Genomic DNA, 15,300 nt, shown 5'->3' with positions numbered 1-15,300 from the left:
ATCTGGCGTTGCTGTGGCTGTGGCATAGGCTGGTGGCTATAGCTCCGATTAGATCCCTAGCCTGGGAACCTCCATATGCCATGTGTGCAGCCCTCAAAAAGGCAAAAAGACCAAAAAAAAAAAAAAAAATTGTGAACCGTGGCATATGGAGGTTCCCAGGCTAGGGATCTAATCGGAGCTATAGCCACCAGCCTATGCCACAGCCACAGCAACGCCAGATCCGAGCGGTGTCTGTGATCTACACCACAGCTCACGGCAACGCCGGATCGTTAACCCACTGTGCGAGGCCAGGGGTCGAACCTGCAACCTCATGGTTCCTAGTCAGATTCGTTAACCACTGAGCCATGATGGGAACTCCAAAATTTACAATTTTGATATCAATGAATAGGTTGATCTTTTCATGTGTGTTTTTAAAAATCACCTCTTCGCCATCCTCCTCCAGAAGTTTGATATTCAATGCTATTTTTCACCAGGTCAAAAAGATGGGTAAATGGATAGACAGAGGAAGGGAAGAGCATGAAACATCCGGAGTAAGGAGGTAAGTAATATTCATATTGTTTATTCATTCATTTATTCACCAGTTCTTCATTGAGCCACCTCTATGTATCTGTCATCTTCCAGGCACTGGGGATGAAGCAGAGGGAACCAAACAGGACCCCTGTCTCTCACCGACTTTGGTGGAGAATGTGAGCGGTAGCATTGGATTGTATTTTTTTTTTTCTTTTTGTCTTTTTAGGGCCGCACCTGCAGTGTATGGAAGTTCCCAAGCTAGAGGTCCAATCAGAGCTGTAGCCACCAGTCTACACCAAGCCACAGCAACACAGGATCTGAGCTGCATCTGCGACCTACACCACAGCTCACGGCAATGCCAGATGCTTAACCCACTGAGCAAGGCCAGGGATCGAACCTGCGTCCTCATGGATGCTTGTCAGGTTCGTTAACCACTCAGCCACAATGGGAACTCCTGGATTGTATTTTGAAGCAAATCACAAGTCAAATGAGCACACACTGGGTGAGTATATCTGCAATTTCAAAATTGCTCTATTGCTATCTTTAGTAGTATTTTATCATAATAATTTCAGCTCTGTTATTTAATTCAGATGTATGTAAAACAGTGGCTCTTAAACTTTTAAATCCGATGATCCTCCTGAAAAACTCACCCAATCCCTCCACTTATCAACCTGGGGGCAAAAACAGGGGAGGTAGGGAAGGGGAGGGGGGACCACAGGTCTCTGTTCTCCCCTCTAGCATCCTCCTGAGAAGTGAACAGCTCTGAAGTATCCTTTCGTGTAAATCCCTTTGCTCCATCCTGGGGTCAGGGACTCTGGGCACCACAAAATCTTCAGGACATGTAAACCTTTCTCTCTCCACCACTGACCGCCCCCCCCCCCGGCCCCGCCAAAGAGTAAGCCTTATTCTATCACCATTTCTGCTAACACAGAGTTTACCATGGGAGATGCAAACCCTAAAGAAAGCCACCTGCAAATGTAAGGGCTCTGCTCCTCTAACACAGAGGCAGATGCAGCCCTTTTTTTCCTAATTATTTCCGCCTAAAAATGATTTCATATAACCATACACCTCAAAGATGTCAGGAGAGAACATTTAAGCTCCACCAGCATTTCCAACATATCATGCACCTAAACTCACCCAGAATAATCACAGCCCAGCCTATTCCCTGAAACATCCTGGCTCTGCCACTTGCCACTTGCATATAAGGTGGGACAAAGAACTCAATTTCTCTCGGCTCCCTCTTCTTTCAAATGGTGTAACAGTATAATCTATCGGATTGGTTGTTGTGAAGATTAAATAAATTAATGTATGTGGAAAACTAACAACAGTCCTGCCAAAGTAAGAGCTATGTAAGCATGAGCTGTTATCCTGACATTAACTCTCTCTCTGTCGTGGAAGGCTCAGGTCCAATCCAACCTAGAAAGCAAGAGAAGACCCCCTAAGGTGTCTTTTTGTCCATGGTTTTACGACAAAAGAAAGATGCAATCTTTTTAAAATAACCAGGCAGGGGAAACAGGTATAGCAATTACTCTATGCTACAGGATTGCCCCAGGATCTGTTTCATTTTTCAAAGTGTTCTGACATTCTCAGTTGACAAAGAAAGTCAAAGGCACCTTCCAAATAGTGCAGAAAACACACAGGAATTCATACAACAGGATAGTCCCTCTTGGGAAATCAAACATTTCTACTATAATAAATAAACCCTTCTTCTTTCCCCCTTAAGCACTGAGTTCAAAATGATAAAGACAATATCAATGACCTAAGGGCCATATTTGTTAACTTTGTAAAAAAAAAAAAAAAAAAAAAAAAACCTCCAAAAAGAAAGTTCTACCATCTTTTAAAAAACAATTTGGTCAAAATGTGAGCCTGTTCAAAACTAATGCAAACTGTACAATAAAGCAGTTTTGATGTTTTTAAAACTTTTACTGCAGTGCTGACTATAATTCTGGCAATCAGCCTATCATAAAATCCCAAATTAATCTTCTAAAGCATTGCTCTGTTCATGCTACTTGCCTGCTCAGAAAACATTCGATGGCTCCCTATCACCACCTAAGTTAAATCCAAACTCCTCTCACTGACTCTCCTGACCCAGTTCAATCTAGTTCTCCCTGATGCTCCAGTTTTATGAAATGAGGTCACAGATGTGTTCGAACCACAGCCCAGACTGCAGCCTTCTTTATTTTCCTGTGACAAAGCAAATCCTCCTCACCGATTCCCTCCCCACTGGGTCGCTGTGTTTCTCAGTCTCCTCTGATTTAAATACTTTCTGTCAAAGACTCCAGTCTTCCTCGGGTACTAGCTCTGGCTTGGCTGGGTGTGCCAGGTGGTGGAGGGGTAAGGTGGGTGGCTTTGTGTCTTGATGGGGAGGATGCCTCGGACCTACATGCTGGCCCCTCCCCTCCACCCCTCTGGATCCCCGGCTGGGGTCCTCTGAGCTATGACAAATCCTGTCTGCCCCATGGGGGCATCAGGCTGCTGTCCATAGAGGCTGGCCCCTTGTCTCTAGTCAGAACACTCCTCTGATCTGCAGCTGCCTGGTTCGGACCTCAGGCGCCTGCTGTGCACCAGGCCTCTCAGCATTTCCATGTCTACACTCCTGCCTGCCAAGCCTCAGGCTTTTCCATCCACTCGCTACCCTCTGCTGATGCTGCAATGCAGCTGCCACGTCGAATGCAGCTCCGGGCAGAATTCGGGGCAGCTTCTACCTGGATGTTTCTGGAGCACCTTCCTCTGCCCACCCATGCACCAGAGACCAGGATCTTTGCATGGGGCCTCCATCTACCCCGACTCCCCTGTGGACCAGGGGGCCAGGTCTCACTTCTTTCTATGTCATGTCTTTCTCTTTCACAGGGGCGGTCATGGCAGATGGATTCGGGAAGCAAAGCCAGCTCACCCATAAGGAAACACACAAAATCTGCGTCCCTCCCACGATGTTCCACAGACAGAGGGCTCTTCGAGGTTGGGAGGCCCACGCTGCTCCTGCAATCGACTGCCTCGATTCTCACATGCGTCACTCCCTCTCTCCCCACTGCCCAATGTCCCAGCTGAGGACATGGCCCCAACCCCAACTGAGAGCTTCACGGTGACTGAAATGCATCAAAGCAGGTTTCTAGATGTGGCAAATGCAGGCTCACTTCATTTAAATGATACAAAGACCACAACCCAGACGCGTGGACCCTCCTCTCAGGCATGTCCACCTCTCCCAGCTCACTTCCCCTCTGGGCCCCTATAGCCTCTTGTACTTGGAGGTACCAGGCGGCCCCTCCCGGAGATGCCATAGCCCATCAGTGGCAGGGCCCCAGTTTGTTTCCCGGGTTCCACGTCTGGCACGCACTTTACCGCACCAGGCTGCCTTGCTCCTGCATACACTGTGTGAGACACCAACTTCTCCAGGTGTATTCGACCAGAGAGAAAGATACAACCTAGATGACAAAGTCCAATTTCCCTTGAATGGCAAGAAACAAAAGGTCAAGGAAGACATTTCAGAGATTAGGCGAAATCGTTGGTAAAGTTTCTACACCGGTCATCTGACCTGGATGCGAGGAAGAAACTAACTGAGGTAGAGAAAGAAGAAGAGAGTAATGAGAAGTTAGAGGTTACTGTCTCTTTGTCATCAGTAGGGTAGTGAGGATAAAAGTGTACCACGTCCTGTCACCTTCGTGTGTGAACTTGGAAGGCACACTGCGTTTTCTTCCGAGACGTTCTCTTCTGTTCCCATGTCTTTGGCTCGTCTTTCTGTGCTCTATCTTTGCACGTGTCTGACTGCTAGAGTGTCCAGCCCATCCTTTCTGCCTGCTGGGTATCCCCAATCCAACTTGTCAGTGTAGCCACCAGAGCTATTAGAAAACCTTCAGTTTCTGCTTCTTCCAAGCACAAAGGGGAATTGCATTTCCTCGCTCTCTCTGACATTAGATACAGCCGTGCGTCTTGCTATGACTAAGGAAATATGAGCCTAAGTGAGTGTCACTTGTGGGGTGACTTTTAGGAGCCAGCACACAATGAGCCATATCCCATCCCTCTGCCATAGTAGTTACGGAAGCCATGTGGATACCCGGGTGACCATGGCAAGCATGTCAAAGAGACAGTGAAAGAGAAGTTGTACCTCTATTGGGTTGAAATTTGGGGGTTGTTTTTATGGTCATAAAACTTGGCCCATCCTGACTAAAACGAGGTCCCCAGATCACATTCATTACCCACCCCCACCTCTGAGACTTCTCAAACTAGCTCCTCTTTCAACCAACCAGACCAGAAATCTTTGCAAAGACCAGAAATCTTAGGCTCATTTCTGACCCTGCCCCCTGGCACCTGACACCCAGGTCCTTTGCCATTTTACTTTCATGATCTCATATCTGCTTCTTCCTTTATGTTGCCTTTATCTTCACCCTAGGATGGGAAGGTGTTACCTGTGGTTGGGAAGATTAAATAGGCTCCCTTGAACCTCTTTTCTCTAATCCTACACAGGTCTGCCAGAGCAACCTTCCAAAAGGACACTAAAAGGATCACATCACCACCTTACCCAAACCATTTCTTAGCAGATCAAGAAATCCTTCCCCCGGGGCAATCACGGCTCACCAATTTACATGTTCCACTCATTTCTTTCCTCATGCTGCTCTGTCTCAGCATGAATGTTTTCTTCATTTCTACCTATCATTCAGGGTCTATTTCAAAAGCTACTTTTGGGGAGAAGCGCAGTTGGAAAATGATTTATTAAACTACTTACAAAGAGCAGAAAACTAAGAAAAAGATTGGAGCATTTTCCCCATATATCAAATAATCTCAAAAATTCATGATTTAACCTGCAAAGGTATATTTTTCCAAGAATCTTTTCTTTTTCTTTGTTTTTTTGGTTTGTTTTGTTTTGGCCGCACCTGCAGCATGCAGAAGTTCCCAGGCTAGGGATCAAACCTACACCATAGCTGTAACCAGAGCCACAGTAGTGAGAAGGCAGATCCTTAACCCGCTGAGCTGTGAGCGAACACCCCCAAAGAGCTTTTCTTGGTCTTACCAATCACATGTAATTTCTCCCTCCTTTTAGACATAATGCTTTTTTGTCTTTTGCTCTCTTACAACACAGGTTATTCTGCCTTGTTGTGTGGTTATTTTTTTGCAATTATCTGAATTATGAGACTGTTATTTCTTTTAGAGCAATGTCTGGTTTATCCCTGTATCGCAAGCACCAGCATAGTGGGTTTGTGTAGCATGTGCTCAATAAATACTTGTTCAACTAAATTAAATAAAGATACCACTCTTGGGTCTCCTTAATCATACTTTCAACATGGAGCTAAGCAATGAATAGGGTCAACTTCAAATATTAAATATAAGTGTGCCTTTTTTTACAGTCTTAAATGTCATTGCAATCCCCTGTTTAAGGAATTGCTCTCTTGAAATAGAAAGCTCAGCACCCAAATCGCTATCCTTCCTTCCCTTTGGCATTTGGGTCCCCCAACCAGGAGCGACGATGCTCTGACTTAATTTAATTACATAATGAAAAGTCACAGAGTTAACACGGGCCTGAAATAAATCATCTTGAGCAACCAGAGCAAAATGAATGCAAATCGGGGACCGGGGAGGGGGACGAGGTATACATAAAGAACTCGGCTTCCATTAGAACTTAATTCCTCTGTGTCCATAAAAGAGCATCACAAAAGCCATCTCTTACATAGCACAGCCCAGACCTCTCACCTTTAATGAGAGCCTGAAACTCCCTGTGCTTCACTGTTCCTCTCTGAAGGTCGATCTTTAAGGTCATGAGGAGGACAAAGAGGAACTTGTGGTTCTCATACAGGCCTCTGACGGAATATGTAAAAACTTCATATGTCAGATACTCAATGATGTTCGTGATTCTCTTTTGAGGTAGTGGAGACTTCTCAGATCTGCAATATGTTTTAAAAATCAAAGAAGTAAAAAACCCACTTCTAAGAGAGCAGGAGTACACACAAAAAATTGGGAGAGTGGGGGCGGGGGAGGTGGCAAGGCCCCACCTGGCCATGGACTGGTCAAATAACTTCAGGAACTGGGCCAGCGAGGTCTGGTACATGATGTTGACCATGCTCATCTCTGTGATGAGGAAGTAGAGGATGCTGCCGCGGGTGGCCGCCGGCCGGAACTCCTCCTGAGCCATGTTAATCTTGACCTCCGTTTCCGCCGCCACGTGTAGTTTCTCACTTACTTCGGCGGCTGTCTGCTTGGTCGTGCGGAGGACACCGATGAGAGATTCGTCATCTACCAAGGAACCTAAAAGCCCGAACAGTTAGACTGAGGACCACGAGACAGGAAAGCCGCAAAGTGAGACGCATCAATTCTGTAATCACCACGTTCATTTTCCAAGTCCACAGGGTGGCAGGGCAGAACTTTAAGACACTGAAAGGCTTCTAGTTCAACCACCACCCAAGGCCTGAATCCCTTCTAAACGTCTAAACTAATCCTTCTTTCTTCCTATGAAAACTGATTTAGTTTTCATCTTTTGGAAATACATTTTTCATTATTTCCATGATATGTATTAAATATCTTCCATTCTGCCTGAAAATTGGCAAAAGGCAATTCTCAAGGCAGCCCACAAGACTTCAAAAAAGACCTCAAGGCTTTTTTTCAAAACAAGTTTTGTTTTGTTTTGTTTTGTTTTTTCAAAAAAGACTTGAAGATTTCAAGACTGTTCAAAGTCTAAAGAGAATTCATGTCTCCCTCCAGTCCCAGTGTTTCAGCTTTTGCCTCCGTTATCATCTTTCTTTTTATTTCTTTTTAGGGCTGCACCTTCGGCATGTGGAAGTTTCCAGGCTAGGGATCAAATCAGAGCTGCAGCTGCTGGCCTACATCACAGCCACAGCAACTCGGGATCCGATCCACACCTGCAACCTACACCACAGCTCATGGCAACACTGGATCCTTGACTCACTGAGCAAGGCCAGGGATCCAACCCACATCCTCGTGGATACTAGTTGGGTTTGTCAGCACTGAGCCACAATGGGAACTCCTTCCTTGTCACCTGGATGGTCCCCCTCACAGTGTCATGAGCTTTTCCTTCTCGTTTGTCTCACAGAGCAAGCAGATCTGAATGTTACACATCAGCTTGCGGGTTGAAGGTACATTCTCTTCTCCTGCTTTAGAACGGCAGGCCCTGCCACTCTGGCCCTTCTCTGTCTTTAACAAGAATAAGTTGGCAGATAGTAAAAGTGTCCAATGAAGAAGGAAAATCTGGATTTTATTTTTACTTTTACCTTTTATTACTGTTTTAGATAAAAATACCACGCCTAGCACGATACATTCAATTTTAAGGTATAGAAAGAAGCTTCGGATGGGCTGAGCTTATGGTCCTGATACCTGCAGAGAGCAGGGCTCAGCCTGGCCTAGAAGCCTGGAGGGCAGGTGGGTGCCACTGGAAGGTGCTGAGTGGCTCTGACCAGTGCACTAGGTCTGCTACGGGAATCCAAATTGTGACTAACCTCAGGAAAGAGATCTTGATCCATTCTCGGCTCCATCAGGGGAGGAGCCCTCCACCAGCCTTCCTTGGCAATATTTACAATGCTGGGGCTATTGATGGTTGGGAGAAATCTCGACCAAGAGACAGACAACTTCTCGAGCACAAGCTTCACAACTAAGGCAGGTAAAAGGGCTTTTCCCTGAGGTCACCTTAAAGCGCCAGAGACTGTGCTGAGAGAAACATTTACCGTACTTCTGGGAGGTTAAGTTTTTTTTTTTTTTCCCAAGGATTAAAGTGTTGTTGGGAAGTATTCACTATTAGATTGCTAATGAATGGTAGAATTTAGGTTGCTGTAATTTGCCTGCTACAGAACAAGATATCCCCAAATCAGGGAGGGTGGGATGATGATCTGACTGCTCCCCCACAGGAGAACCTGTCTCTGACTTCTAAGTAGGAGGTCAAGTCCAGAGTGACTGGGTCTTGGTGGCTCAAGTGCCTCTGACAAGATGACACACATCACACATAACCCACTGTGGCAAGTGCATCTCAACACCAAATCAAAGAGTCGATCTAAAGATCAAAAAATAGACTGAGCACATTAGTTTCCTCTGGGCAAGCAAATTAGTCTATTATAAGTTACCTCCTTCTACTGGGAGCCCTTATTTTTCTCAGGAGAGAGCCATTAGTTCAAGAAAACTTTGCTACTATCAAATGCTCAGACTCCAGTTGCTAATTTAAAAATCAGATTCTCTGCCATCCCTCTTTAATGTCCAGATGGAAATTGCCTCGATTGTTTTTGCATTGATAACTCAACAGTGTCCTAACATCTGTAATCATGAGGGCGTTGAAAAGAGGGTACGAGAATCCATTATGTGACTCCTTCTTAGTAACACAATACCTTTGGTAGCACTTAATTTGTAGAGGAGGTTATCTTCAAGTTCTTTCATCTTCCGCTTATTAAAAGTCACATCCTCCAAGAGTTTAACCCTCTCAGACTCTAACTCCTGTTATTGAAAAAAAAAAACAAAAAATAACATCAGATCTGTAATGATCAGTTATTATGGTAAATCTAACCTACTCGTGTTTATTACTCATCTTTAGAAGTTTAAACCAAAGTGCCACTCAAGTGACACCAAATCTACCTATATTTTTGTTTCTCTGGACAACTAAAAAACACCTATGCACTCCAGTTTTAAATTTCCATAATGCTCACATTGCCCTGCATGATAGAACCCTGCTAAAGTAATTTTGGCAGTTCTCTTCCCAGCTCTGAGTTTATTTAGAGTGTCCCATTCTCCTGGCCCTGTTCCCACACACAGCCTCAGTGAGAAATGCCAACTCACCTATAGTCAGAAGTGGTGGAAACAAAGAGGCATTAATACCAAGAGGTTAGGAGTTCCCGTCATGGCTCAGCAGTAACAAACCCGGCTAGTATCCTTGAGGATTCGGGTTCAATGCCTGGCCTGGATCAGTGGGTTGCTGCATTGCTGTAGCTGTGGTATAGGCTAGCAGCTACAGCTCTGATTTGACCCCTAGCCTGGGAATTTCCATATGCCTCGGGTGCGGCCCTCAAAAGACCAAAAAAAAAAAAAAAAAAACAAAAAACGAAAACAAAAAAACCCAAGAGGTTACTTAAACCAAATGAAGCTCCTAGATTGGGACCTGACTATAGGGACACCAGATTCGTGGTTTAACACAGCCAGTTATCAATATAAATTCATTTTCCATTGTTTTGTACCTCCTTCTACTAGACGGGCTAAACTGGATGTTTGGGGGGTACTTTTTTTTCCTACACAAATGATGTATTCTTTTTTTTTTTTTTTTTTTTTTGTCTTTTGTCTTTTTTGTTGTTGTTGTTGTTGCTATTTCTTGGGCCGCTCCCGCGGCATATGGAGGTTCCCAGGCTAGGGGTTGAATCGGAGCTGTAGCCACCAGCCTACGCCAGAGCCACAGCAACGCGGGATCCGAGCCGCGTCTGCAACCTACACCACAGCTCACGGCAACGCCGGATCGTCAACCCACTGAGCAAGGGCAGGGACCGAACCCGCAACCTCATGGTTCCTAGTAGGATTCATTAACCACTGCGCCACGACGGGAACTCCCACAAATGATGTATTCTTAAGATTATACTTTGAAAAAAAATCTCAAATTTTCAGAAAAGTTAAAAGACTGGTACAAGGAGCTCTCATATACACTTCACCTAGATTCATCAAATAATATTTTGCTTTATCACTATTTCTCTCTGTGTAATACTTATTATCATTATTGTTATTAGCATTATTGCTGAATTGTCTTAGGTGTCATGATCCTTTACCTGTAAAAACCTTAACACATTTCCTACCAAACAGGACATTCTCTTATACAACCATCATGCTGTTTTCAAATTTAGAAAATTTAGGAGTTCCTGTTGTGGCTCAGTGGTTAATGAACCCAACTGGTATCCATGAGGATGCAGGTTTGATCCCTGGCCTCGCTCAGTGGGTTATGGATCTGGCATTGCCATAAGTGTGGTGCAGGCTAGTAGCTACAGCTCTGATCTGACCCCTAGCCTGGGAACTTCCATATGTCTCAGGTGCGGCCCTAAAAAGACAAAAAAAAAAAAAGAAAAGAAAAGAAAATTTAACATGGGTGTAATACTCTTGCTCAATGTAGAGTAAATTAAAATTGTCTCAAAGCATTTTCTTTTTCTTTGCTTTTTAGGGCTGCACCTGCAGCATATGGAAGTTCCCAGGCTAGGGGTCGAATCCGAGCTGCAACTGCCAGCCCACACCTCAGCCACAGCAACATCAGATCTGAGCCATATCTGTGACCTACACTATAGCTCATGGCAACACCAGATCCTTAACCCACTGAGCGAGGCCAGGTATGGAACCCGCATCCTCATGGATACTAGTCGGGTTCGTTACCGCTGAGCCACGATGGGAACTTCCTCAAAAGCATTCTTTACAGCATTTCTTTTCTGATCTTATATAGAATCACATACTGTACTCAGAATTATCTTTAAAGAAAGTGTTTTTAAACTGCTTATTTGAGAAAGTTTCTTGAAAATCTGCTACAGAAATACCCTCACTTTCAGAAAGTCTTCCTAAACCAACCTGACAGTCAAAAGCCACAGCACGGCATGCACCTGTACCTCTACTATGACTTGTATCACAATCTGTGCATAGGCTCTGTTCCTCCAGCTAGATTTTGTGCATCTAGAGGCAGGAACCTGTCCTAGTCTTGATAGCCCTTATCTGGAGGCTTTGCAGAAAAGGAACTCAACCCAATAAATGAAATGCACTGAATTTAGTTCAACTTTGCTTTACATCTGGGGAAACTGAGGACCCAGAAATATTAACTCCAAATCACATCCCAGTATAATACACACAGCAGATACTGGCAGAGATGATCCCAGTCCTCCAACTCTAAAAACTAGCGAATAGTGCCACTATAGTAGTGATGTGCAGTATTTGACAGGGTGGCAACGGAGATCATGGCTGTATTTGCAGGGGAATAGCTAAGGAATTGTTCTCATTGAAACAGTCACCCCCTCAGGGGCAATGCAGGACTATGCAGACAAAATGAAACCACATTAGCATCCTTTTCAGTGTGATACGGAAACACGAGCATCATGGTTCAGTGGACCCTTGTGAGTTTTACAGCATGACCTGTAAAGCTTATCTCTGAGACTTGGCCGGGTGGAAAGTCCACGTGCTCTTATGGGTTAAGCCCTTATTCTCCCAGGTCTCCATCTGTTCACCTGTAAAATGGGAGTGTTTAAGAGCAGGATTGTTAGGAGCATTAAACATCACAGAATGTCCTCCTGCAGATTAAGTGTGCACTTTGTTTTTTTCCAGCAAGTTTGGTGTGAGCATAGCAGCGTATCTCTTGAAGAAGAAACTACAGCTTAGAGGGGTGGGTGGGGTGCTCTGGGAGTGTAGAGTGTACCTTATACAGTGGTGTGGACTGCCTTACAGAAGTCTGCATAGCCCACATGTGGGATCTGGTGCCAGCGAGGCACCATCTCAGAAAAGACCAACAGCACCGAGTTGACCATAAAGGAAGGACTAATTTTCTTTTTCTTTTTTTTTTTTTAAGCTTTTTAAAAATTTTTTTCTTGTCTTTTCTCGGCCACTCCCACGGCATATGAAGGTTCCTAGGCCAGGGGTCCAATCAGAGCTGTAGCCGCCGGTCTACACCAGAGCCACAGCAAGGTGGGATCTGAGCCAAGTCTGCAACCTACACCACAGCTCACGGCAATGCCGGATCTTTAACCCACTGAGCAAGGCCAGGGATCGAACCCACAACCTCATGATTCCTAGCTGGATTCATTCACCACTGTGCCATGACAGGAACTCCATATAAAGCTATACACAACATTTAATGTTTTCTGAGCTCTATCTTAAAACTTAGTTTAATCTTCTATCAATCTTTTAAAATCTTCCAGCCTTAAGTAGTTTTTTGTTTTATCAGAACCCTCATTACTTAATTTCCTTGCTTTGGTGCAAATTTAATTTAATTAAAATAAAAGTTGGCTCCCTATATCACTAGATTGTTAGGGATTGCAGTACTATCAATTACAATTAAGCTCTATCAATGACTATCGTGGTGTAGGAATTGAAACCACTACCGTGGTAACAATATTCAGAGCAATTTCTTTTTTCCCAGGAACTTTATTTTATTGAATTTTTCTCAAGATTATTCATCCATTGGTAGGAATATTTACATGAAAGTCAACATACCCAAAACTTTAACGTCAGAAATAGGAGGAGTGGGGAGTATGTGTGTGTGTGTGTGTGTGTGTGTGGGCACGCTCACTCATGTGTAGATGTGCAGGTACTTTTGGGATTGGAGGAGAGGCGAGTTACATGATTTCTCAACAGGATTTAAACTATGAAATATTGTTAGCAAATATGCTAACAAAGGTAAATATGATTTGCTTAAATTTTCCTTCTCCATATATGCAACAATTTCCCAATACATTTTACACATTGATTATAATTTATTAAAAGTAGAGAAATGATTACCTGTTTCTCTGTTAGAATTACCCTCCTGAGTAACTGATTCTCAAGTCCTTTCATGGTAACGGTAAAATCGATGACTGAGGTTTTGGCATTGATCTCAGGGGTAAAGGCAGGGTTTGGTAACTTTGTCGTAATATAAAGTTTAAATGTATCCATGACGTCACATTCCTTATCACCGACTTTCACCTGCATCAATTCAAATATTAAATTACAAACAACTTATAGGACAAGACAAAGAATTTGCATTCAATTTAGGACCGAATTTACCAAAGGAGAAATGTGAATGAATTGTAAAAATCAGTTGTAAAATTTTAATCACTGATCTTAAATAATAAAGCCTATCTATTTCAAATAATTTAGATTTGAGTACTCTCTGAAAATGTTTTTAGCCATGACACCAAGCAAATGAAATGAAAACTTTATCCAAGACAAATGCTGGAAAAAGGAAAACTCAAGATGCGGCTGATAGTTGACTGCCTTTTCCCATCTGAGGAAATTGTTCCCTACTATGGAAATGTCTTTATAAGAAGTGTTATTTCCTTCTGCATTTCACAGTCATATCTAAAGCATATTTGACAGCCAGAAATGGTTAATGAAAGTTTCAGAGGAAACCCAGAGAGATAACACTTATCTTAAACACTACAAGGTGCATTATATTAAAAACAACCAGGTTAGCTAGCTAAAACTGGTGGAAATTATAACACTTTTAAATTACTTAAATTTTTAATTAATCTTGCATGTGATTGAAAATGACATCGCTAAGGCTCTAATTCTCAGGCACTAGCCTTTCCATTGCAGATGAGAATCTGTTTTGTTCTTTTTTAAAGACCTTCAGGAATGAGAATACTGCAGCCTCCTTTGGCATACTGAATACGGCATATAACAGAATTCACATTAGGAAGAAAAATTCTCTAAATAAATTTTTGTTTAATGAGAAAACTGGCATTCTTTACTTATTGACCAATATTCATGAAATTAAGTTGTCCAAAGTGAAAAAATCTCAATCAGAAGTGCTGTCATTCATAGAGAAATAAAACCAAAGATGCCTAAGAGTAAAAAGTGAAATCAATTAAAAAAGAAACACTTGTATTGAAAACCAGTCATGTCATCACCAACAATCAGCAACAGTATTCCACTGCTTTGAGCAAAGTCTGTAGTAAGTTTGGATTTAAAGTTTATAAAGAGAAATAAAATCGATGTCCACAGACTTTACCAAAATTGTGTTTTCTCCAGTGAGGAAATGCGTATGTAGATGTATATATGGCTTGAAAATCAACCTTCTCAGAGCTGCTAAAAATACACATATTTTGTGTGTGACACTAATATATTATTATGACCAGACAATGCTTTTCTTTAAGATATTTAGTTTCAGATAAACAGCTACTGTTACCGAGATATTGCTCTCCCCCTGTACTTTTTATATACTGTTTTTTTTTTTAAGGAAACATTGATATGAGTTTGGAAATAATTTGTTCCAGTGTGTCAAATACTACCATCTGAAAGAAACTGTCTTTGTTGCTATGCTCAAAAAGGTAAGTAGATGTCACCATTGTTCTTTTTTTTCCCCTTTTCTTTCTTCCCTCTCACCTTGAAAGCGGTGCCTGATTTAATAAAATTCTTCTCTAATACATTATCCAGGGCTGGATCCAGCTCTTCACGAATGTCCTCGATGAGAAGGGGTCGGCCCAAGGATAGACTGTCCTCCAGGTGTGTGCGGAAATATTTATGGTTCAGAGATGTTACCTGAAAATAATGGGTTTGTTGCTATACAAATGTTACAAAGAATGTGCCTATTCCTGAGCAGACCAGTGTCCAAGGATTCTAAGGGCTACACAGGAAGTCTTACTTACAATAATGAAAGTAACGAACAAAAATTAATTGTTCAAAACTTGGTGGATCATGACCTTGTGGAAGCCCTGGGTATGGACTGGGGTGGGGAGTGGGGTCCTCTCTAATCAGAAGAGAGAATCAAGTGGCAGTTCCTCAAACGGAATGTCAGAGCTCTGCTCCTGTAGTTGAAAGCAGACTACTCCTTTTAAACTTGCAGAGCTGCAGCCACTCAGAGCAACTGCATTTCTGTGATACTCATTTATCTTCCCAGCACACCTATGAGATGAATAAGTGATTAGAAAAATAAGCATAGGAGTGTCATAAGTGATATACGGAATCAAACCAAGGGTTCAACAATGTATTTTAACACTGGCACAATATAAAGAATATGATACTTTCCGTAGAACCAACCTAAAAAACTATACATTCACTTTTTATATTCTTACATTAAAAAAAATTAGAGTTCTGAATGCCCGGTCGGGTCCCCCATTTTTAGATCAATGTTTGCTGAGTAGTTAAAATAGACACACTGGGCTG

The 15,300-nt window shown here is 42.9% G+C and overlaps 2 protein-coding genes across 2 annotated transcripts in view; one reads left to right on the top strand and one right to left on the bottom strand.

Annotated features, from left to right (window-relative positions):
• MOCS1 (molybdenum cofactor synthesis 1) overlaps nucleotides 1-2,629 on the top strand; it is a 918,787-nt gene extending 916,158 nt beyond the window's left edge. The window contains exon 11 of the mRNA XM_084968020.1: nucleotides 2,611-2,629. The gene's annotated coding sequence lies outside the window, so the exon portion shown is untranslated. The remainder of the gene's footprint in view (nucleotides 1-2,610) is intronic.
• Nucleotides 1-15,300, bottom strand: part of DNAH8 (dynein axonemal heavy chain 8) — a 297,717-nt gene that overhangs the window by 73,378 nt on the left and 209,039 nt on the right. Inside the window, exons 75-79 of the mRNA XM_084967979.1 lie at nucleotides 14,521-14,676; nucleotides 12,937-13,119; nucleotides 8,826-8,931; nucleotides 6,492-6,744; nucleotides 6,193-6,383 (exon numbers count right to left, since the gene is read on the bottom strand). Coding sequence (XP_084824105.1) covers nucleotides 6,193-6,383; nucleotides 6,492-6,744; nucleotides 8,826-8,931; nucleotides 12,937-13,119; nucleotides 14,521-14,676 — 889 coding nt within the window. The remainder of the gene's footprint in view (nucleotides 1-6,192; nucleotides 6,384-6,491; nucleotides 6,745-8,825; nucleotides 8,932-12,936; nucleotides 13,120-14,520; nucleotides 14,677-15,300) is intronic.

This window comes from Sus scrofa, chromosome 7, assembly GCF_054392235.1.
Source record: "Sus scrofa isolate SSC_HxYL_T2T_F1_AM1 chromosome 7, Sscrofa_HxYL_maternal_Yorkshire_Landrace_v2.0, whole genome shotgun sequence".
Taxonomy (NCBI): domain Eukaryota; kingdom Metazoa; phylum Chordata; class Mammalia; order Artiodactyla; family Suidae; genus Sus; species Sus scrofa.
Note: the sequence above shows the minus strand (reverse complement) of the source record. Positions and strands in the feature narration are given on the sequence as shown.